The sequence below is a fragment of the Acinonyx jubatus genome, chromosome E1 (genome assembly GCF_027475565.1).
Source record: "Acinonyx jubatus isolate Ajub_Pintada_27869175 chromosome E1, VMU_Ajub_asm_v1.0, whole genome shotgun sequence".
In the NCBI taxonomy this organism is placed as follows: Eukaryota; Metazoa; Chordata; class Mammalia; order Carnivora; family Felidae; genus Acinonyx; species Acinonyx jubatus.
Window position 1 is genome coordinate 22,222,492 of NC_069397.1, and position 22,245 is coordinate 22,244,736.

At 47.5% G+C, this 22,245-nt stretch overlaps 1 protein-coding gene across 2 annotated transcripts; it reads right to left on the reverse strand.

Annotated features, from left to right (window-relative positions):
• Window positions 1-3,572: 3,572 nt before the first annotated feature.
• On the reverse strand, window positions 3,573-22,161 carry RAD51D (RAD51 paralog D). Of its 2 annotated transcripts, XM_015069359.3 has the most exons (10): window positions 21,861-22,160; window positions 21,468-21,529; window positions 21,134-21,252; window positions 13,281-13,362; window positions 12,918-13,052; window positions 12,316-12,411; window positions 8,826-8,916; window positions 8,634-8,704; window positions 6,262-6,426; window positions 3,573-6,118 (listed from the first exon to the last, which is right to left on the reverse strand). In XM_015069359.3, the coding sequence occupies exons 1-10, from the start codon at window positions 21,940-21,942 to the stop codon at window positions 6,035-6,037; spliced, it is 987 nt and encodes a 328-aa protein (XP_014924845.3). In that variant the 5' UTR covers window positions 21,943-22,160; the 3' UTR covers window positions 3,573-6,034. The 2 variants fall into 2 exon arrangements, with proteins under 2 accessions (XP_014924845.3, XP_053067684.1); XM_053211709.1 differs by lacking the exons at window positions 13,281-13,362; window positions 21,134-21,252 and having other exon boundaries at window positions 21,861-22,161.
• Between the last annotated feature and the right edge of the window lie 84 nt (window positions 22,162-22,245).

Here is a 22,245-nt window from a genome sequence, read left to right on the forward strand (position 1 = left end):
GGTAGGTTGGTATGAGGATTACGGAGCACTACGGAGAAGTGCTTAGCAAACTATAAAGCACAAGGGTTGCATGGGGGATCGTTAGCCAGTGTAGACTAGGAAAATGCCTTAGGAAAATAATATACATTCTCATCATTCTTCTGACCAAGTCTAGTGATACTTTCTCCTATTTTTAGGTTCCTGTCAAAACCTCCCACAGTTGTGAACAGTTTGTATTTGAAAATAATGAGCATCACAAGGAAGTGATGTAAAAATACTATCATTTATACACGTAGACTCTCACAAGTATGATTTCCAATCTTCACAACCCAGCAAACTGAGTCCTGTCATTCCCATGTTATTAACAAGGATCTGAAGATTAATTCACCCAAAGCCACACAGGTAGAAAAAGGCTAAGTTGAAATTTTAAACCAGGTCTTTCCACCCCCAGGAACTCATGAAAAGACTAGCCTTCTAGAGGTCTCCTACCCCTAAATTAAATGTGCTCATCTTTTTCCTACCTGACTATATTCGTAACTTTCCTTGATGGAATTCTGTCCTCTCTGCTTCTCTCCAGGGCTTTAATTCTCCCAGTGAAGGCATTTATTGTCTCTTATTTTCCCCTCTCAGGACATTGTTCATCTTCATTCTGAAATGGATTTGTGACCTGTGATTAAGGCCCAGTATTCTCCACCTGATCTCTCCTTCTCTCAGTGTTAATTATAGTCATAGAAAGTTAATAAGTTCAGAGCAAGGATAGGGTGAGGCCCAGAGATGTTTTTGTAAGCTCAGTTTACAGGCGGAATGCTCAGTTCCAAAGGGAAGTGTGCTCAATCCATGGGTTAGAGCCTAGATTCATAACATCCTATAGAGGTCATTTTTTTCCCAGGGCCCTCTGGTCCATATTATAGCTAAATCATTGGAATGCTGCTAAATAATGTGCAGATCTCTGAAGCAAGGAGGTCTCAGAGCTGCATTTACCCACACTCCTCATTTCTCCACCTTTAGCATTATCACCATCACTATTTTTCATCTTTATCGTGTCCTTCTGCAGAGGCACTCAATAATGTACCCATTGTGCAAGTAATCTAAAATCCTTTTCGGCAAGCAATAGTATTTAGTAGTAATAAAACACTAATTTGTCTACCAAGTGACATATTTATAGGAGCAGTTTACTTTGACATATTTTTATTATTTCTACTCATTTGCTAAGTACTTTCCAATACATATTTATGAAGCACATGCCTTTCCCAAAACAGTAGTGAAAAAATAAATCATATTATTTCTTTTATTAGTAGCAGCATGGTTTGTAAGTTCTAGTGCCCTGATTTTGTTACTTCTGGCAAGAGCCGAAAGAATTAATGGTGATTGAGCACCTACTAGGTGCCAGACTCTCTATGGAAGGCATTTTGCATAGATTATCTGTTAAATTCCCCTGAGACAATGTAATTTTACCAATAAGGAAAATATAATTCCCCCACAACATAGATTTTACCAATGAGACAGACACCTTACCTTGCCTGAGTAATTTGGCCAGAAAGAGCCCCGCAGCATTTTGAACCTGGATCTTTTCCTTATCCAAAACCCCAAATCATCATTCTACTTCATCAGCCCCCTCTTAACTTCTCTGAACCTAGTAAATTATGTAAAATATAAAGTATTCCTTTCTGAAAGAGGCCATGTAGATTACCCCAGAATGGAACAGAGATAAGACACAAGATGTTAACCCCAATTTTTCTATAGGAGGTAACTCTCTAAGGGAGTTATTCCCTAAGAAATCAGTGGTAGGGTATTTTCCAAAGGGAAGGGCCAGTACAAGAGTTCTACTCATTGCTGGGGACAGGACTGGTTATGTAGCTTGCAGGGCACAGTGCGAAATATGGGATGCTTGTTCCAAAAGTATTAAGAATTTCAGGATGGCAACAGTAGAATATAAGCACAGGGCTCTGTGCAACTGCACTGGTCATACTTCCTTGAAGCTGGCCTTGCCCGGACAGAAGGAAGCTGTCACTAATTATCTCCCAGGCATCAGAAGCCTCATAATAATAATATGAGGTTAAGTCCCATTATAGGCCCGGAAAAGTCTTCAGTGCTTTACGTAAACCATATGAACCTAAAGCAATTATAAGCAGCAGGTCTTATTTTCCCCATTTCACAGATGAAACTGAGGCTTAAGGAGTCTAAGTCATGCAGTCTCTTGTAAATTCCCTAGGGGAAATTGGAAAGAGCTAATAAAGTAGATCTCTGATCCAGCTTTTTATGGTGAACTAAGCTGAAAAGAGCTCAGGATGTATATAGCCTTGGCTGCTCTCTGGGCAAAATATGAAAAATAATCTTTTTTTTTTTTTTTTTAGGATTTTATATTTAAGTAATCTCTACACCCAACATGGGGCGCAAACCCCTAGATTAAGAGCTACATGCCCTTCTGACTGAGCCAGTGAGGCACCCCAACAAAGAGTTTTATCAAAATGTTTACATATTCACAGCTGAAGGCAGCATGAGGATGGACAGAAGAGTTTAGAATGAGACAGACCCGAGTTTGGAATCTGTTGCTATCACTTATTAGCCTTATGTCCTTAGCCTTGCTGGGCTCCTATTGTCTGTACAATGGAAATGATTCCCCATGCTAAAAGGGTGTCTGTTCTAAGATCTAAATGAGATGTGTACAAAGGGCCTAAGCACATGACAGCCTTGAAAAACTTGCCTTCTGGACTTGGGGCTGCCCACTGGATGTCTAATTCCTCCATGCAACTCCCTCCTTTCTAGTAGTGCCCCCATTTCCCAGAAGGCCACAGCATGTGCTTAAGAGAAGCCTGACCCCAGCCCTAAGGCTATTTTCTTCTTGGTCTGAGCCAATCACAGACCCATTTCCCTTGCCATGATTTAGGTGTGGGCTATAAGAAAGCAATTCTGTGCTAAGGTATGAGGTAAATCTGCTCTGGCCGGAAGTTGAATTTTCCTGGTTCTTAAAAGGACCCAAGTCCCGGGTTCCTGCCTGTAGATACTGTCATGTCTGGATTGATGCTCAGAATGGCCACATCCAGAATTTAATGAGGAAAATGAGCTTGAAGACAAAACCAACACAAAAGGAAGGCAGAGTGGAGAAATCAAAGAGGCCTTATACCCCTTCACACTGAGCCACTGAACAAGCCAAACTCGGACTCCTTGTAACTGGAGATAATGTCCTTATTGTTTAAGCCTCTTTAGGCCAGGTTTTGTTACTTGCAGTGGAGAGCAGCCTCAAGGAGACATGGACCTTTTTTTGCCTGAGAGTCTCTGGGGGCTCAGGTGCCTGACTTAAAGTCATCAAGTGCCAGCCCGGAGTAGGGACTCAACATTAATTTTTTTCTAATATCAAACCCAGGGGGGCGCCTGGGTGGTGCAGTCGGTTAAGCGTCCGACTTCAACCAGGTCACGATCTCGCGGTCCGTGAGTTCGAGCCCCGCGAGTTCGAGCCCCGCGTCAGGCTCTGGGCTGACGGCTCGGAGCCTGGAGCCTGTTTCCGATTCTGTGTCTCCCTCTCTCTCTGCCCCTCCCCCATTCATGCTCTCTCTCTGTCCCAAAAATAAAAATAAAAAACGTTGAAAAAAAAATTTTAATATCAAACCCAGGACATACAAGAATCCTCCATAGAAAGCTCTATAAAAAGCTACTCTGGGGAATCAATGACTATCTAGATCTAGAGAAAAACATCCCTGCGTTCCTCATTTGCCATCTTTAAAATGCATTAGAGCCCACCCATTCATATAGTTAACCATTACTGAGCTCCCAGACTGCAGAGAGAACAAAAGGAAAATTGACATGGGGGCTCTTAAAATGGATCTTGAGCTCGTGGGCAGACAAGTGAACAGAAAGAGAGGCAGAGAGGGGTTATGATGTCTATCTAGACAATACTTGCTGCATAAAAAAGGGAGGATGTCAGGGTGAGTGTGCACCTGACACAGCAGACACATAAGCAAAGGGAGCAAAAGGCACTTGGGCAAAAGAGCCAGCCCGGCCCGAAGCCTGCTAGGCCAACGCACCATGCAGTCTGCCCAGAATGGAGTGTGCAGTGGCAGCACGCAGGGTGAGGTGAAGCCCTGGTCTGAGAGCAAGATCCAGGGAGGAAGCAAGCTTGGGGGTTGGGGAGGCAGGATCCTGCAGGAATGTCACAAGGTGGTCTGGAGCAGCAGTGAATGGGGCAGCTTCCCGTGGCCAGTGAGGCCACCTGGGTGATGGCTGAGTTGCAGTGAATTGTCCAGGGGAAGAGAAGTATGCAGATGGGAAACTAAAGGTAACAAGGAGACCCAAAGGTCTCTGGGGTCCTGGGTGCCCGCTCCTGTTCTGCCATGGGACCATCACTCCTCCTCTTTGGGCCTCAGTTTCCCTCTCTGGTTGGTCGTGACTACCTGGACTCCTGAGTTCCATAAAAAAAAAAACCCTTGAGTGATTGGGGAGACCGCTGTGCAGAAATTACCTCTGTGGGCTCAAAATGCCCAAATGTCAGGAGCGGCAGGGATCTGCAACTCCTAGCTTAACGTATTTTTCCCTGCTATGGTTGCAGAAATGCGCCAGCCCCTCATGGTGTGAGGATACCGAACATTAATTTCTCCCAGGGTCCTCTCTGCAAGCAGCAGTGCCGGGCTCCCCCTCATCTTAGGCTCACCAACCCTGTCTTCATTCAGGCAGATACCCCGGAGCCAGCGTGCTGCTCGTTCCCGGTCCTCCACGCTTCCTGCTTCTGCCTCGGCTACGTTCATCATCTTAATGTCCTAGCTTCCCCCTGTAACTCTGACCCCCCTTTTCTTGCAGCCAAGACACAACTAATTAATTACATGACAGGCTCTCTAACCAAGAAAGGCGACCTTCCTTTAAAAAATGTAGTCAGTAAACAATTCTGATCATTTCTCTACTTTGCCTTTTATTATTCTTTCCCTGGTGTCCTCCTCACCACCCCCTGCCCCCCCCCCCCCCAGCCATGGCTACAGCCCTCAGATGGATGGCCACAGTGCCAATAACAGACAGGAGGGTTATTTCATACACTAGGGCACCAGGCTGTGGTACAGCTGGCAGGAAGAGAAGGGTAATTATATTGCATCTCGGAGCCACTGGCAATGAATTTCTGCATAAAGGACTAGATTTGCCATGTATTATTTACGCCAGCATCAATTTTCCCAGCTGGCTGTATTTACTGTGCAAATTCTCCTCTGTCTGTTTATGGGCAAGGCCATGGTTCAGCACCTTTGGCTACTCTATACTGTAGAGGGGCCCTGCAAGGCACCGTGCATAATAAACAAGTAGCTGGATTCACTGTGGTCACATCCTCCCTTCCTGTTAGATTATATCCCTGGGACTGCAGGGAGTTCACAATCTCACCTAGTCATGGTGATGCATGCAGGTGTGTGAAACCAAATCGGCAAGAGGGAAAAAAGGAATAACCGTTCTTTGGAACCTCACTAGGGGAAACTGAAAAACAACCTTCTGGGGGGAAATTAGGTGGCTTTGGGGCTCAGGGAATTTCGTCTTTGTATTTTTCAGAACATGACATAGATAAAGGTTTTGCATTTACAAGGGCACTTCCACCTAGTACCTCAGAGACAAAGCTAGGGGAGCTCCATCTTATGGATGGAAAAACAGAGGCCAAAAACCCCCAAACAAAAACAAACAAAACAGAGAGAAGCGGGGGCAAGCCGGAGGCTTCATGGCTCAATCACTGTGTAAGGATGGAGTGCAGGCACAACGATGACACACAGGGTTCTGCTCAGTTACTAGCATGCCTCTTCAGAAATGCCCTAAGCCAGGGTGAACTCAGCTCCCACTGGAAACATACATGATAGAAACAAGGAAGAAAACTTGGCACCGGCATGGATTTCTGGGTCCTTCCACCACAGCACCTCTCTCGCCTGTAGCTCTGTTTCCACAGAAAGAGAGGCTGCAGAAACAGAGATGCCTCTTCTGTCCAGCCCAAGAGCTTCGACTGGAATCCCAAGCGCTGGATGGCAGTGAACAGCAGGTGTTACTGTGCACAGAGTTGGGGGGCCCATGATGGCCCTCCCTTTCCCAATCAGTAGAACAGTCACATCTGATCTCCCTGTGACGTGGGGCTCTGCTCTGGAGTCCCCCAGGTTCCAATGTCTACCATCTCCTGGAAACCTGTTGGCTGGGAGAAGACAGGAGGGAAAGGTAAGTTTTTGAGTGAAGCAGCCCAAGCCGGTGGCCACTTTGGTTGCAGGGTCTCAGCATCCAAGATGTCTCTATAAGACATCTGGGCCGATTCCTGGCTTTCCCCTGGGGCTGGCTCACCAGACGGGGAGATTTGGTCAGATAGGCCCTGCGCCAACTGCCTGACATCCCTGCCCCTTCCTCAATGTCCAGGAGAATCCGGGTGCTGGGTACAAAGCTCCAGGAGCGTCCAAGGGCAGGTTTGAGCTTCCCACTGTCCCTGTCTCGGGTCATGTGATTGGTCACCTGGGGAAGAAAGCATCAAAGACTTAATGCAAGTGTAGAGGACATCAGTTCCTACTGCTTCATTCTACAAGTGGTAAAACTGAGGCCTCGCACAGAGAAATGACTTCCCCAAGGCTCCATAAGTTAGTAACAGCAGGTCTTGCGTTAAGAACCGTGGGTCCTCACTTGTGCTCAACTCTTTCCATTAAATCATAATGCCTCAGGCTGGACTTGGACAGAAGGTGATGGGGCATGTGTCTGGGAAAAGCAGTGTTGTCTCCACTTTGCTGAAGGGAAGCCAGCAGCGGGCTTCCCCGACCCAGCAGACAGGCATCCTGAGACCACGTCCACCCAGCCTTTTGTGTCAGGGAGTGCCTCTGTGTGTGGGGAGGTTGGGGGAGCTTTGAAAGGGAGGTCGTAATCTGGTCAGTCCGTTCTACTCTGCCCAGGATAGTCATAGGTAGGCGACCTGAGCCTCACAGCATCCTCTTAATAAGATTCTCCCCACCAGACCCCAACCAGGGGCAGGGGATGTGGCTTATTCGTCACCGAGTCCCCACTGCCTGAGCCAGAGGCACAAGCAGGTGATCACGTTAATTCTAAAGTCAGGAGAGGGAGGCCCTGGGACTCAAGAACACTGCTGGTGGGTGTAGAAATGAGAATACCTCCCTGGAAATTAGTTGGCATCTACACATTTAAAAATGCATGCACCCTCGGGGTGCCTGGGTGGTTTGGTTGGTTAAGTGTCTGACTTCAGCTCAGGTCATGGTCTCATGGCTCCATCGGGCTCCCCGTCATGCTGTGTTGACAGCACAGATCTTGGAGCCTGCTTCAGATTGTGTCTACCTCTCTCTGCCCCTCCCCTGCTTGTGTGTGCTCCTTTTCTCTCAAAAATAAGTAAATAAACATTAAAAAAAAAAAAAAGAAAAAGAAAAAGAAAATGCATGCAACCCTGACCCAGGGAATATACTTTCAGGAGTTCGAGGAAATAATATGAAATGTGCAAAGAGATTTAGGTATCAGCGTGTTGTTCACTGGCGTCTTCCTTAAAATAAGAGGAAAACCAGGAATGACCTACAGGCCCCAAGATCATTATGGTATACGAGGGGCTGGCAAACTAATACCCAAATGTGGCCCAAAATTGTTATTGAAAATCAAATGTGACTGGAACATAGCCATGCCCTTTTGCTCAAGTATTGTCTATGGCTGCTCTCATGCTATCTAGGCAGAGTTGAGTGGTTGTGATGCAAACCGTATGGCCATAAAGCCTCAACTATTTACTGTCTGGCCCTCTACAGAAAACTTTGCTGACCCCTGTAACCTAGGTATTAGATAAAATATATAACTGCTAAAAATGGCATTCTTAAAACATCTAAAGACATGGGAAATGGAATGAGTTTTTTAAAAAAAAATTTATTTATTATGAGAGAGAGAGAGAGGCAGAGAGAGAGGGAGAAAGAAAAGCCCAAGCAGGCTCCACAGTGTCAGCACAGAGCCCAATATGGGGCTCGATCCCACAAACTGTGCAATCATGACCTAAGTTAAAATCAAGAGTCAGACGCTTAATCAACTGAGCCACCCAGGTGCCCTGAGTTTTTTTTTTTAAACAAGGTTACAGTTTAGTTGGAAAGCTGGTTAAACGTATAGATATATATGCAGAGAAAAAAGACCCTATGGAGATATACAAAAATATTAATATGATTTCTGTGGATGTGGAGATTTATTGCAAATTTGATTCCTATATTTAACTATTTTGCCCTATGAGAAGCATGCAGACTTGAAAGGCAAAACTATTGAGATAGAAACCAGATTGGTGGTTGTCTGGGGCTGGGTGACCTTTTTGGGGTGACCAAAATAGTCGAGATCTTGATTGTGCCAGGGTAACAAGACTGGATACATTAGTATCTGTTAGCCAAACTTTAAATGAGAAGAGAGTTACTCTGTGTGAATTATACCCGAATAAACCTGTCTTAAAGTAAAAAGAAAAACAAGACTGTCCTTGACCCCTTGGCTATTTACGTCCAATCCCATTAAAATCCAGTGCTCGATGACCCAGGGAAGTTGGGCCAGGACCCTTTCCTAAAGGGCCACTTTCGGGTTTCAGAGGTTGCCATTTAAGGGAAGTAAACAGCCTAGAAACTGAATTATAAATTAAATTCATGTGTCCCCTTGGCAAAGCCCTGGGATCAGACACAAAAGCAGCAAGCTGGCCAAGCCCAGTTCCTCACCATTACCGCCACGCCAACGTCCCGGGCCAGGGTCTTCAGCTCTCGAGCCAGCTGCATCATCAAGGCCAAACCTGGAAGAGAAGCAAAGGGCGAGGGCAGCAGGGCACCCGGGACTAGGCTGGATGGGGACTGGATTTCAGAGCTGGGAGGCAAGGTCATGTCCCGGACTGTGGGCTCTGCCACACCTCTTACCTTCCCTCTGCTGACCTCCCAGAAGTGGGGAGACCACGGCAGTGACCGAGTCCACAACCACCACCTTCACAGTCGCTGAGGCACTGCTCACCTGGGGAGAAGCAGGTGCCATGAACCAGTTAGTCTCTAGGGGGTGTCCATTACAGGACAAGATTGCTCCTCTATCCGGAACTGGTAAGAAGTAAGTTCCCCAACCCCAAATATTAGCTGTGCAGGTTTCACGGACTTTCAGTCCCCCCACCCCACCTCCTATGTAGGTATGAGAGATTTTACTGAAGACTTGGGTGGAGAGAGAGGTTTTAAATCAAAGGACATCACAGATATACCAAAATATATTTGCGAAATCCCTGTTCCAAGTTCTATAGCCCTAGCCATGAATTTTCTTTTTCTTTTTTTAGGATTTTATTTTATTTTATCTTATTTTTTAGAGAGCACATACACACACATGCAAGGGGGATAAGCAGAGGAGGGAAGAGAGAGAATCTTTCTTTTTTTTAATGTTTATTTCTTTTGAGAGAAAGCATGTGAACAGGGGAGAGGCAGAGAGAGAGAGGGACAGACAGAATCCCAAGCAGGCTCCCAGCTGTCAGCATGGAGCCCCACACAGGGTTTGATCTCACAAACTGTGAGATCATGACCTAAGCCAAAATCAAGAGTAGGGTGCTTAACTGCCTGAGCCACCCAGGTACCCCGAGAGAATCTTAAGCAAGTTCCATGCTCATGTGGAGCCCAACTCAGGGCTCAATCCCATGACACTGGGATCACAAGCCAAGACGAAATCAAGACCTGAACGCTCAATCGACTGACCCACCCAGGCACCCCTTAAGATTTTACTATATTTTTTAAGTGTATTTACTTATTTTGAGAGAGAGAGAAAGAGTGCATGAGCAGGGGAGGGGCAGAGAGAGAGGACAGAGAGAATCCCAAGCAGGCTCAGCATCGTCAGTGCAGACCCTGATGTGGGGCTCAGTCCCGCAAGCTGTGAGATCACGACCTGAGCCGAAACCAGGAGTCAGATGCTTAACCGACTGAGCCACCCAGGCACTCCTTAAGATTTTATTTTTAAGTAATCTCTATACCCAACGTGTGGCTCGAACTCACAACCTTGAGATCAAGAGTTACATGCTCTACTGACTGAGCCAGCCAGGTGCTCCAGTCCCGAATTTTCTTAGAAGCCATCTTTCTCCTGATGGCCAGCCCTCCACCATCTTTTCAGGTCCCTCTTCTCCCTCTCCTTCCTACTCCCCAAATTCCTAACTCCCTGTGCTAAAGGGTTAGCCTTCTCTTTACTTCACTGTCTCCTTCCAGATCATCATGCCTCTAGGGCCTCATCTTCCGCATCTGAAGTGGTTCTAAATATAGACTATATAGACAGCCATCTGTTAAAACCATAAACTTTTGTCTTTACACAAGCATTAGCATCTTGGACCTAACCTCCCTTACTCCTTATATCCAAGTCATTTGCTGATTCTGTTTCTACAGCTTTCTTTCTCACTTCATGCCAACCAGATCTTGGATATTCAGCATTATCTGGCCTGTCTTTTGCATGTCTTTGTTCATCTTCCAGTTTCTGACTCTCGGCCATCAGCTTGTCTAAGAGAAGACGGCAGAAGAGGAGCTAAAGCTGAAATCAGCTTAACTCTTCCTCACTTGGGAGAGCAGGTTGAAATCTCTGGCTAAAATGGGGACAGCCAGGCTCTCACTGCTGGCAACTATGGAGTTATCAGGTCATCCGTGGCAGACAAAACCTAAAGCAGCCCCTTGACCCCCACCTCCAGGTGTACAAGCTCTCATATAATCCCCTCCCCCCAACTACGGGTGAGTCTTATGGCTTGCTTCTGACTAATACAGTGTCAAAGGTGTTGGAATGTTACTCTCTTGTCTAGGCTACGTTATACGGCAAAGGTAATGAAACATCACTCCCAAGATTACATTATGTTATATGAGACTGCGTGTTGCTCTCATTCTTGTGCTGTCTTGAAAGCAAGTGGTCATGCTGTGAACTGCTTATGGAAAGGGCCACATGGCAGACAACAGGGGGCAGTGTGCCAGCAAGAAACTGGACCCCACTAGGAAATGAATTCTGACAACAACCTGAGTGAACTTATAAGTGGATTCTCCCCCAGTTGAGCCTCCAGATAAGAACACAGCCCAGCTGCCATCTTGATTACAGACTACTGAGATCCTAAGCAAAGGCCCCAGCTAACTGTGCCAGACTCCTGACCCATAGAAATTGTGAGGTAGTAAACATGTGTTGTTTTAAGTCATTAAATTTATGTAATTTGTTATACAATAGGATATATACTATCATAACGGTCTTCCAGTAAAAAATACAGTCATTTGACTTGGGAGTTGAGAGATTTGGGTTATTCGCTTAGTTCTTATCCTTATTATGTGGTGACTATAAATAACTTACTAAACTTCTCTGGCCCTCACTCTCATCTCTAGAAATAGAGGGTTGGATTAGATCAAGGCTACTTGACTTCATGTCTCAACACACATGGGTCATAATCAGCAATGGCTCCTATGGCAAGTATCTGTTCAGTACATTCTGAAGTTTGTAAAAATGATTTACTTTACATGCACATGTTATGCTTTGGGGTCAGAGTTTAACATGAATTGAGCTATTCTTTTTTTTTTCTTTTTTTAATGAATTTTAATGAATATTTAATGAATATTCTAAGATGTCTTTCTAAATCTAGTAGCTCATAAATCAGTGCACCAAATCCTAAGTACCTAGGCAAGTATAGTGCAGTACCAATCCAAATGCCATTCTAAACTCCTCTTCCTTGTTAACAGGATTCTGAAGGTTTTCAGGTACTGGGCAGAAATCTCCTGACATCATGGAAAGTGGGCCCAACTCCTAGTCTGAGATACACATAAAACTCTGTTTTGGCCAACTAGATGTAAAGCAAAGTCTACTAGTGGCTTCTGAAGACAGATTTTTCTTTCCTGATAAAAGGAGAGAAGTGCAGAAAAGGGGCCATCTATTACTGCCCTGAACACCGGGGTTGATGTGTGAAGACATAAGGCTTAGAGCTATAGCAGCCACTTTGCAATCATGAGGGGAAAGAGCAAGAGAATCAGACACACCAACCTAGAGCCCTGATACTGTGGACCAGCCAACCTCCAGACTCATGTGAGATAATTAAATGTCCTCAAGGTTCATGCGTCTGTCAGGCAGACTCTATCACTTGCAGCTGAAAGTAATCCTAGCTGATCCAGTGGGGGAATGAATGCAGAAATGAGTATGACATGATCCTTGCGCTCAAGGGTCTTACTGTTTAGCGGGAAAGATGGGCATGTAAACAATGAGGTACTCAGGAATGGATTTAGCACTCAGGAGTCCCATCCTGGAAGTGGCATGCACAGCTGGAGTCACCAGATTGCACATCTGCATTTCCAAACAGTCTGTCGTAGGGTACCTGCCCACATACAGATCGCCCTGGCAAGTTGGGTGAAGCAAGAAGGGACAGAACAGCAGGCTCACCTGCTGGGACATAGTGCCTCGGAGGTCCTGCAACACATCCAACATCTGGAAGATGTCAAACGCATGAACCACCTGGATCCTCTGGAGAGCTCCTGCCTAAAGAGGTGGGAAAGAGAAGGAGGGGCTTTCAATAAGAGGGAGCAGGGGATCTAGCAAGTTAAAGAGGGATTTTAAACCTGAGCAGACGCATCTAGACATAAGGACTCAAGTCCAAGATGGCAGATGGGTTTTGTCTACTGGGCCAGTTCTCACACTGGTGGTTGCCGGGTGCTGACCTACAAAGCCAAGTCAGAGTGCAGTCAGGGAAGTACGACTGGCAGGTCTGGTTAGGAACGTCTGCTGAGGGCAAGCAATGGGAAGGAAACACAGATGCTGGGTGTTTGCCAGCCGTGACTTAGGGTGCGCAAGGGTTGGATTACCTGGGAGATCAGTGTGGTAGCATCCCAGCTAGGATAATGTCATAACAGGGGAAGCTTGAAGAGTACAGGAAGTATTAATAGAAATGACTATTAATCCAAATGGCCATAATTCTTGCAGTATAAGGGATACTTGGGTCTTTCTGTGTCAGAACCTCAAAGGAACTCAACCCTCCTACCCCTTACCTGCTCCTCCTCATCTGGGGTTCTAGCCTGAAGCAGCTGGAGGAGGCGGGAGGCTGTCAGTCCTCCATTGGAATCAACGTATACAACATTCTGCTGCAAGCCATAGGCCACATTTGCAGCCACACAAAGACATACCTGAAAAGACAAGGCATTGGGAGAACTTGAGCCCCCAAAATGAGAACTCCCCACCAAATCCTGTCCAAATCCCAGTGACACGATCGAGCCAAGTTCAAGCCCCACTCCTCATCACCCATCCTCTCTCTTCCAAGTTGAGTCACAAGCACATTGGCAGAAGCTCCCTCAGGGATACGGAGCTATGCACCCACCTCCCCCTATCCTCCTGGCTGCTGGCCGCACATGTACCTGGGTTTTGCCGCTACCTGGGCCTCCTACAATTTCAGTCACTTCTCCAGTGTAGAGACCAGCATCAAGCAGTTTGTCTAGGCTGATGAAAGAAGAGGAGGAAGGATGAGAATCAACCCAGGGGACTGGAGGGAACAGAGGGGAGTAGGAACCAAGAAGAAAAGGAAGACATTCCTTCCCAGCACTGGTTCTGCCCAGACGATCTGAACAAGATCCTGCTTGGGGCCCTCCTCATCTGTTCACTCTCAGCCTAAAGATCACTCCCCACAGAGGTCTCCGCTGCCCCATCAAAAGGTCCTCCTTCCTGATCTGAATCTCAGTCCCTTGTGGGTTTCCTTTAAACTCTGAAATAATTATAGATTCATTAGGAAGTTGCACAAAAAAAATCGTACAGGGGTGTTGCATGTACCCTTCGTCTCACTGTCCCTAACGGCAGCCTCCTGCACTGTAAGATACACTGTACCACAGTACAACATCGCCGGGCGACCCTAGTGCAATCTGCAGAGCTTATCCAGATATCCCCAGTGTTATGTGTGTGCGCGTACAGTTCTATGGAATCGTATCACACGTGGTTTATGCAACCACCACAATCAAGACACAGAATGTCTCCATCACTATAAGGCTCCCTTTATAGCCACCCTTTTATAGCCACACCCCTCCATTCAACCCCTACTCCCCTAACCCCTGGAAACCACCAATCTGTTCTTTATCTCTATCATGTTGTTTCAAGAATGTTATGGACATAGAATCACACTGTATGCAGCCATTGTGGCTGGTTTCTTTGGCTCAGCATCATTCCCTTGAGATCCATCCAAGTTGTTGTATCCATAGCCGTTTCTTTTCATTGCTGAGAAGGAGCCCATGGTAAGGATGTACCAAGTGTGTTTAACCACTCACCCATTGAAGTCTGTTCTAGCTGTTTCCACTTTGGGGCAATTATGAATCAAACTGCTATGAACATTTGTGTACAGGTTTTTGTGTAAACCTGTTTTTATTTCTCTGGAATAAATGTGTAAGAATAGAACTCCTAGGGGCGCCTGGTGGCTCAGTCGGTTGGGCATCCGACTTTGGCTCGGGTCATGATCTCACAGTTCGTGAGTTCAATCCCCACATCGGGCTCTGTGCAGACAGCTCAGAGCCTGGAACCTGCTTCGGATTCTGTATCTCCCTCTCTCTCTCTGTCCCTCCCCCACTCACACTCTGCCTCTCTCTCTCAAAAATAAACAAACGTTAAAAAAAAAAAAAAGAATAGAACTCCTAGGGGGTGCTTAGCTGACTCAGTAGAGCATGCAACTCTTGATCTTGGGGTTGTAAGTTCGAGCCCCACGTTGGGTATAAAGATTAGTTAAAAATAAAATGTAAAAAAAAAAAAAAAAAGAATACAACTTCTGGGTTGTGTGGTAAGCATATATTAATTTTACTAAGAAACTACTAAATGATTTTCCAGAGTGGCTATGCCATTTTACTATCCCACTAAGAATGTATGAGTAATCCAGTCTCTCTATATCCTTACCAGCATTTGGTATTTATCACTGCTTTTTAAATGTTTGTTTATTTTTGAGAGAGACACACAGAGCATGAACAGGGGAGGGACAGAGAGACAGGGAGACACAGAATCCAAAGCAGGCTCCGGGCTCTGAGCTGCCAGCACAGAGCCCGATGCAGGGCTCAAACCCACTAACCGTGAGACCATGACCTGAGCCGAAGTTGGGACACTTAACTGACTGAGCCACCCAGGTGCTGCTATCACTACTTTTTATTGTAGCCATTCTGGTAGGTGTGCAGTAATATCTCATTGTGGTTTTGTTTTGTTGTTTATTTTTTTAATGCTTATTTATTTATTTTTGAGAGAGAGAGAGAAGAGAGAGAGAGGGAGGGAGGGAGGAGAGGGATCATGAGTGGGGGAGAGGCAGACAGAAAGGGAGACAGAACCCCAAGCAGGCTCTGTACTGTCAGTTCAGAGCCCAGCACAGGGCTTGGACTCACAAATTGTGAGATCATGACCTGAGCCGAAATCAAGAGCCAAACGCTTAACTGACTGAGCCACCCAGGTGCCCCTCATTGTGGTTTTAATTTGCATTTCCTTAATAACTAATAATGTTTGACATCTTTTCATGTGATTATTTGCCACCTGTATGTCCTCCTTGGTGAAATATCTGTTTATGTCTTTTGACCATTTGCTAACTGGATTGTTTCACCATTGAGTTTTTTTTTTAAGTTTATTTATTTATTTTGGGAGAGAGAAAACTTGTGTGCACACGTGGGAGAGGGGCACAGAGAGAGAGAGAGAGACAGACAGACAGACAGACAGACAGAGAGACAGAGAAAATCCCAAGCAGGCTCTGTGCAGAGACTGAAGTGGGGCTCGACATGGTTCTTGAACTCATGAACCGTGAGAGATCATGACCTGAGCTGAAATCAAGAGTCAGATGCTCAACTGATTGAGATACCCAGGTGCCCCTCACCATTGAGTTTTAAGAATTCTTTATATATTCTAGATGCAAGTCCTTTGTTGAATATGTGGCTTGCAAATACGGTGCCCAGTCTATAGCTTGTCTTTTTGTCCTCTTTTGCAGGGCAGAAGTTTTAAATTTTGACTAGTTTTTATTTTTATTTTTTTGATTAAAAATTTTATCTTTTTTTAATTGATCACATGTTTGGTGTCACATCCAAGAACCTTTGCCTCGCCCTAGTTCCAGAGATTTTCTATATTTTGTTCTAAAACCTTGACAGTCTTAGGACACCTGGCTGGCTCAGTCGGAGGGTGCAACTCTTGATCTAGGGGTTGTGAGTTTGAGTCCCACGTAGGATGCGGAGATAACTTTAAATAACATCTTGAAAAATAAAAATAAAGATAAAAGCTTGACAGTTGTACATTTAAGTCCATGATCCATTTTCAATTTTTGTGAGATGAGGGGTTTAGGGATACTTATTACCCCATGATGCCCACCAGCTCCAGCACCATTGTTGAAAGATTATATCCTTCCTCCACTGAAGTGTTTTTGGACCTTTGTCAACAATCAGTTGGCCATATCTGTGAGTGTACTGCTAGGTTCTCTACGCCACTCCGCTGATCTGTGTCTTTTGCGTGGCCAATACCACACCAGTCTTGATTACTGCTTTATAGTAAGCCTAAGCATGTGGCAGACTGATTCCTCCAACTTTATCCTTTTTTAAAATTGTTTTAGTGATCCTACATCATTAGCTTTTCTGTTTGTTAGAATAAGCCTTATCTCTACCATCAAAAAAAATCCGCTGGGACTTTGGTAAGAACTGCATGAAGTTTTTAGGGCAGTTTGTGGAGGATTGCCGTCTTTACTCTGCTAATCCACGAATATAGTGGGTCTCTCTATTTATTTGGGTCATCTTTCATTTCTTTCATCAGCAAGTTTGAATTGGCAGCATACAGCTCCCACACCTGCTTTGTTAGATTTAGACCCAAGTGTTTCATTTTCTTTGGGGCAAGTGTAAATGGTATTATGTTTTAATTTTCCAATTCCACATGTTCATTTTCAGTATACAGAAATGCAATTGATTTTTATGTGCTGATCTTGTATCCTGAGGCCTTGCTGAACTCACTCAGTTATAGGAGCTGGTAATTATTTTCTATGTGCTTGTTTTTGTCTGTCTTCCCCATTGGGCCCAGAGCACCCACGGGCAAGGACTAGGCTCCAACACTGGCATAGTGCCAGAAACACAGGAGATGAACAATGAATGTTCCCAGAGAAGCAAGTGATAGAAAAGTACCAATTAGTTCCTATATTGCCAAAACCCTGGCTGCAGAAGCCTTGGGATAAACTCAAGACACAGCCAATTCCTAATCCACATCCTGTCCTTGAACCATGATGAAACAGGTCACTAACCACTTTCCACTCCCTGCCTGACCTGTGGGCTGAAGCTTCTCTATCTACACCACAGCCCACACTAATGGCTCCATGTCCTGACCTCATGCATCCCTTTCCCAGCCCTGCAAACCCCTTCCCAGGCCCCAGTACTCTGCAAAGGTTCTGGAAGACCTCCCCTGACCCTCCTGTGTACTCCAAGCATCACCTCAGTAAATACCCCATCTATTTCGATTCCAAGGACTCCATGATTATAGGCACACGTCCCTGCCAGTCAAAACGCTCTTATCACCACTCCAGTAGCCTGTGGCTTCTCCCGCTGGGACCAGACAATCCCTAGCTCCATCACGGCAGCGGCACCGGTTCTCCTGGGATGGTCCCCGGACCAGCAGCAACAGGGTCACCTAGGAACTGGCGTGTAATGCAAATTCTCAGGCCCCGCCCCACATCCGCTGCATCAGAAACTGGAGACTGTATCTGATTTCAACAAGGCCTCTAGGTGATCTGGATGCGTGCGCATGTTTGAAAACCACTAGGCTAGACTAGTGATTCTCAATCCTGCCTGCATACTAAAGTCTCCAGAGGAGTTTTGAAAAAGAGGCCTCTGTCAGCAGTTCCCAGACTTGTCTGCACAGTGGAATCACCCGGGAACTTCAAAAACGACTGATGCCTGGGGCACCTGGGTGGCTCAGTTGGTTGAGCATCTGACTTCAGCTCGGGTCATGATCTCGCAGTTTAGGAGTTCGAGCCCCAAGTCGGGCTCTGTGCTGACAACGCGGAGCCTGGAGCCTGCTTCCTATTCTATGTCTCCCTCTCCCTCTCCCCCTCCCCCGCTCGTGCTCTGTGTCTCTCTCTCAAAAATAGACATAGAAATAAAAAAACAAAACAAAACCTACTGATGCCTGTGTCCCATCCCCAGAGAATGTGATTTAATTGGTCTGCAGGAGGCATGGGCTTTGGAATGTTTAAAGATTCCCCAAGTGATTCTAATGCCCAGACATGTGTGGGACCCACTGACCTAGAGTAATTAAGTCAGAATTTTTCTTAACCTCCCATTTGATTTTAACGTGTAGCCTGGGCTAAACCACTGGTACTGACTCTCCAGGCAAGAATCAACCTCATTCTTGGCCACGAGGACCACGCTGCATAAGGAATTCTCAAATCCCCCTCTCCGCTGACTTCTTAGCTGTGTTCCTGTGTTTTCATTTCATGCCTCCTACTGCCCACAGGACTCTCCTACCGAGCACTTCTAACTCGGGGCATGTGACGACAGAGAGAGACACCTCGCCCCACCTGCCTGGTGCAGCAGAAGCACACCCTGCTCTTACGACTTGCTTTGAATCCGAGTGATTTCTGGGAGTTAGCCTCCCCCTTTCCCTTGGGATTGGCTTTTAGTCTTTTCTTTTCCGGCCGTTCATTCCAACATGACCTAAGTACCTCACCATTTCCTGAAGGTCTTACTCTAAAACGAGGGAGATACAGAAACACAGAGAGACCTAGCTCCAGCCTTGGAGATACAGAGATACAGAGAGACCAGCCTTCAGGGAATCACCTGACTCCCCCAGTCAATACAGCTTCTTACAAGGTCCACTTCACTCTCTATTGTCCTTGTAAAGACTGACATTGCACATCAGGCTCTGATATGGCCTACAACAAAGAAACTCATTTAATTTGGGTTAATGAAGCATTTCCTCAGCGTGACAACAGAACTCCCCACCTCCCTTTTAAAAGTTACATCCATCCGTTAACTGCCCAGAGAACGTTGTGAGGAGGGCAGAAACCCAGCATATCATCTGATTCCTCACAGCCACATCCCACCAGGTAGCAAGGCCTGTTGCGCATCTTTTCAATGCGTCTCCTGCTGTCACCTGCTCTCGATGGGACTCACGCACTCCACTGCTACTATCTCGGTCTTGGCCTCTCTCCTGTGAGCCTCCCTAGTCCGGTCCACCCTGCACACCTCTGCCTCCGTGCCCACAGCTCACTTTCACATCACGGCCTCCCTCCTGGAGGCAGGCAACAGGACAGAGCAGTCCGAGTCAGAAGTGTGACAGGTACGGCCTCAAGGGCCTGGTCTGCCACTTATTAGTTGTGCGAACTTGCCCACGTCACTTAACCGGAGTTCCGGTCTCTTCATCTAGCCAATGGTGGTTTTACCTGTGATGTGGCCATTGGTGGTCGTGGAGAACAAAGGAAATAATGTGCTGTGGAGTGCTAGCATGGTGCCAGGTTCTTGGTTGGCACTCAGAGAAGGCCCATACTGAATGCCCACAGCCTGCCTCTGCCTCAGAGCTTTCCAGAACCACTCTGATTTCCTTTTCTTTTAAAAAAAGTTTTTTTTTACATTTATTTATTTTTGATATAGAGAGACAGAGCACAAGTGGGGAAGGGGCAGAGAGAGAAGGAGACACAGAATCCGAAGCAGGCTCCAGGCTCCGAGCTGTCAGCACAGAGCCCGACGCGGGGCTCGAACTCACAAACGGGGAGATCATGACCTGAGCCGAAGTCGGACGCTTAACCGACTGAGCCACCCAGGTGCCCCTCTGATTTCCTTTACAACACCCCACTGCAGCCACAGTCCTGACCATTTATGACTTGACTTCTCCCTAAACGCTTCCTCTGCCCATGTTGCTTTTCTAAGCTCTCTAAGTCCAGAGGCCAGGTCTGCTTCCGGTGAATCCCTCCCTCCTTATGCTGCCTCCACACATGCGTACACCTCTCTTCTGTTCACCTGCTCTCCTATCTACCCACTACACCACACATTTATTAAGTGCAGGAGCCACGCCATACTGGGACACCTATAATCCGCATGTATCTGGCACCTAGTAGGCATGCAGTCGGTGCTTGAGGGGTAAGAGACTCGGACCGCCAACCAGGAGGAACAAGCACCATGCTGTATGAATCTTGCCAAGAGAACGTGTTAGGGAAACAGCAAGGGCCAAACCAATCCAGAGACCTTTCTGGTGGCAGAGTTCCTCAACAAATTCTGCACGAACAGGCCAGGAAAGAGGTCAGACTCCCTCGGCCAGAAACTGGCTGTGGTCTTCCAACTCTTTCCCTTCCAAGACCACGCAGCAGAATATAACTACTCCTCCACGGAAGCTCCCTTGGCCCCTCTTGCTGCAGGGTATGGGGCACACACCTGGCTCCGATCAAGTGTCTCAGGGCTTTTCTCACCACTCCATGCCCCTCAATCTCTAGGGCTAAACTCAAGCTTGCTTAATCATCACTAACTCACAGGGTCACTGAAGAGATTACATAACCTATTGTCAGTGGCTGGCATGCAGGAGGCACTCAATGAGTGTCAGTCTTGCCATGTTCTCTTGCCCTATCCTTTTTGTTTTATTTATCTTTGAGAGACAGAGCACAAGTGAGAGAGGGGGCAGAGAGAGAGGGGGACAGAGGATCTGAAGCAGGCTCTGCACTTACAGCAGAAATCCTGATGTGGGGCTTGAACTCACAGATAGTGAGATCATGACCTGAGCCGAAGTCAGACACTCAACCGACTGAGCTACTCATGTGCTCCTTGCCCTGTCCTTCAGTGAAATGGGAAGCAGGGCCAGAGAACTGCTTTGCTCTGCTGAACAATAATGAAATACTGACATTTTGTGTGATAGGATAGTGGTTCTCAACCAGAAGCAATTGTGCCCCCACAGGGGTCATTTGGCAACATCTGGAGACATTTTTGATTGTCACAACATGGGGAGAAGGGAGGTACCACTGTTATCTATTGAATAGAGGCCAGAGACGCTGCCCAAAATCCTATAATGCACAGGACAGGCACTCCCCCACCCCCCGCCCTGGGGCAAATAATTACAAATCCCAAAATATTAGAAGTGCGAAGTCAAGAAACCCTGTCATAAGGTAAGACAACTCAGAAGTCCTGGCCATCTGCCCATGCTGTCCTCATCACAGCTTGAAAAACCCTGCTCTCTCTAGATTCAAGAGTGAAAGGCGGTACCGGAGGCAGCCCGGTCCTCCAGCCTCTCACCTTCTTCCCCAAATACAAACCTTCCGATGCCAGTGGACAGGATGGCTGTGGAGGTCTTTAGTTCCTCGTACAGATCAGCGCCATTGAAGGGGAAAGCTGAGAACTGAGCCAGCAGCACTCTTCTCAGGGCAACCAGGGCCTACGAAAGGGGCGGGGGCAACTCAAGATGGGGCCTGGATCGCTTCAACCCAAAGCAGCCCGAAGCACACAGCAATGACCCGCCAAGGGAGGGGGCATCCCAGGGTCTCATACGCTGCTGCCACCCCAGTTTTCAATCTCTGGGAGCCCTTTGCTCCTTTGACTCAGGGTTGAGCATTTAGAGACACCCAAGTTTGTAGCGTGGAGATAGCTCACCTTGTAAGACAAGCCACACTTCTGGGCTACATCCTCCAGGTCTGCAGAAACCAGGTCCACCACTGAAAACAAAGCACACGTGGTTGATTGGCAGGAAGGGAGGTGCCGGGCTTCCCACACGTGGCTTTTCCTCTTCTGTAAAGCGAGGTGACGGTTCTACCCCGGGGCAGGCAGTCCCAGGCGGCCTACGTGACAGCACAGAGCCGTGGGGCCTGGCGGGGCGCCTGGCACCCAGTAGGGGTTCTGCCCTCCCCAGGGGCTCGGTTGGCCCCACTCCCGCCTTCCCGAGGCTCTGCAGAGCGGTGCGGGGCAGAGCACAGGGGTGCGGGGAGGACCCCTCCCGGGTACGCCTAGTCCGCGCTGTGCCCAGCTGGGTGGCGCGCACGCGGTCACCTGTCTTGATCCCGCGGCTCCTCAGAAGCTGGACTGTGTCCTGGGTGAGGCCCGGGCACAGCCCGGCCCTGAGAACGCCCATGTTCCCTGGGGGTCGGTCCGGGTAACGCCGGGCTCGGGGCTGGTCGTCCCGCGGGCCTCCGAGGGGCCCTCTCCCTTCGCCCGGCGGCACCCTGCTGGAGAAGAGGCGCAAGGCGGCAGCGCGGAGGTGGCGCGCCCCACCGGGTCTCCGCGCCTCAGCCCAGCTGCTCGCGCCACGCCGCGCTTCCGCCTTCCAGGCGCCAGGACCTGGCTTGCAGCGCCATCTGCTGGCCGTGCGGCGACAGGGCGGTTGGGGCGGGAGCCGGCCCCCAGTCCCCAGTCCCCAGTCCCCCGCCCCACGACG

What these genes read in the sequence shown, in the direction of transcription:
- RAD51D (XM_015069359.3), bottom strand. Translation starts at nt 21,942, where the DNA reads ATGGGCGTTCTCAGGGCCGGGCTGTGCCCGGGCCTCACCCAGGACACA. An exon ending in GAGCCGCGGGATCAAGACAG is followed by an intron (nt 21,530 to 21,860) that starts GTGACCGCGTGC and finishes CTTTGTTTTCAG; the next exon opens with TGGTGGACCTGGTTTCTGCA. An exon ending in ACGTTGGCGTGGCGGTAATG is followed by an intron (nt 6,427 to 8,633) that starts GTGAGGAACTGG and finishes TTTCTTCCCCAG; the next exon opens with GTGACCAATCACATGACCCG.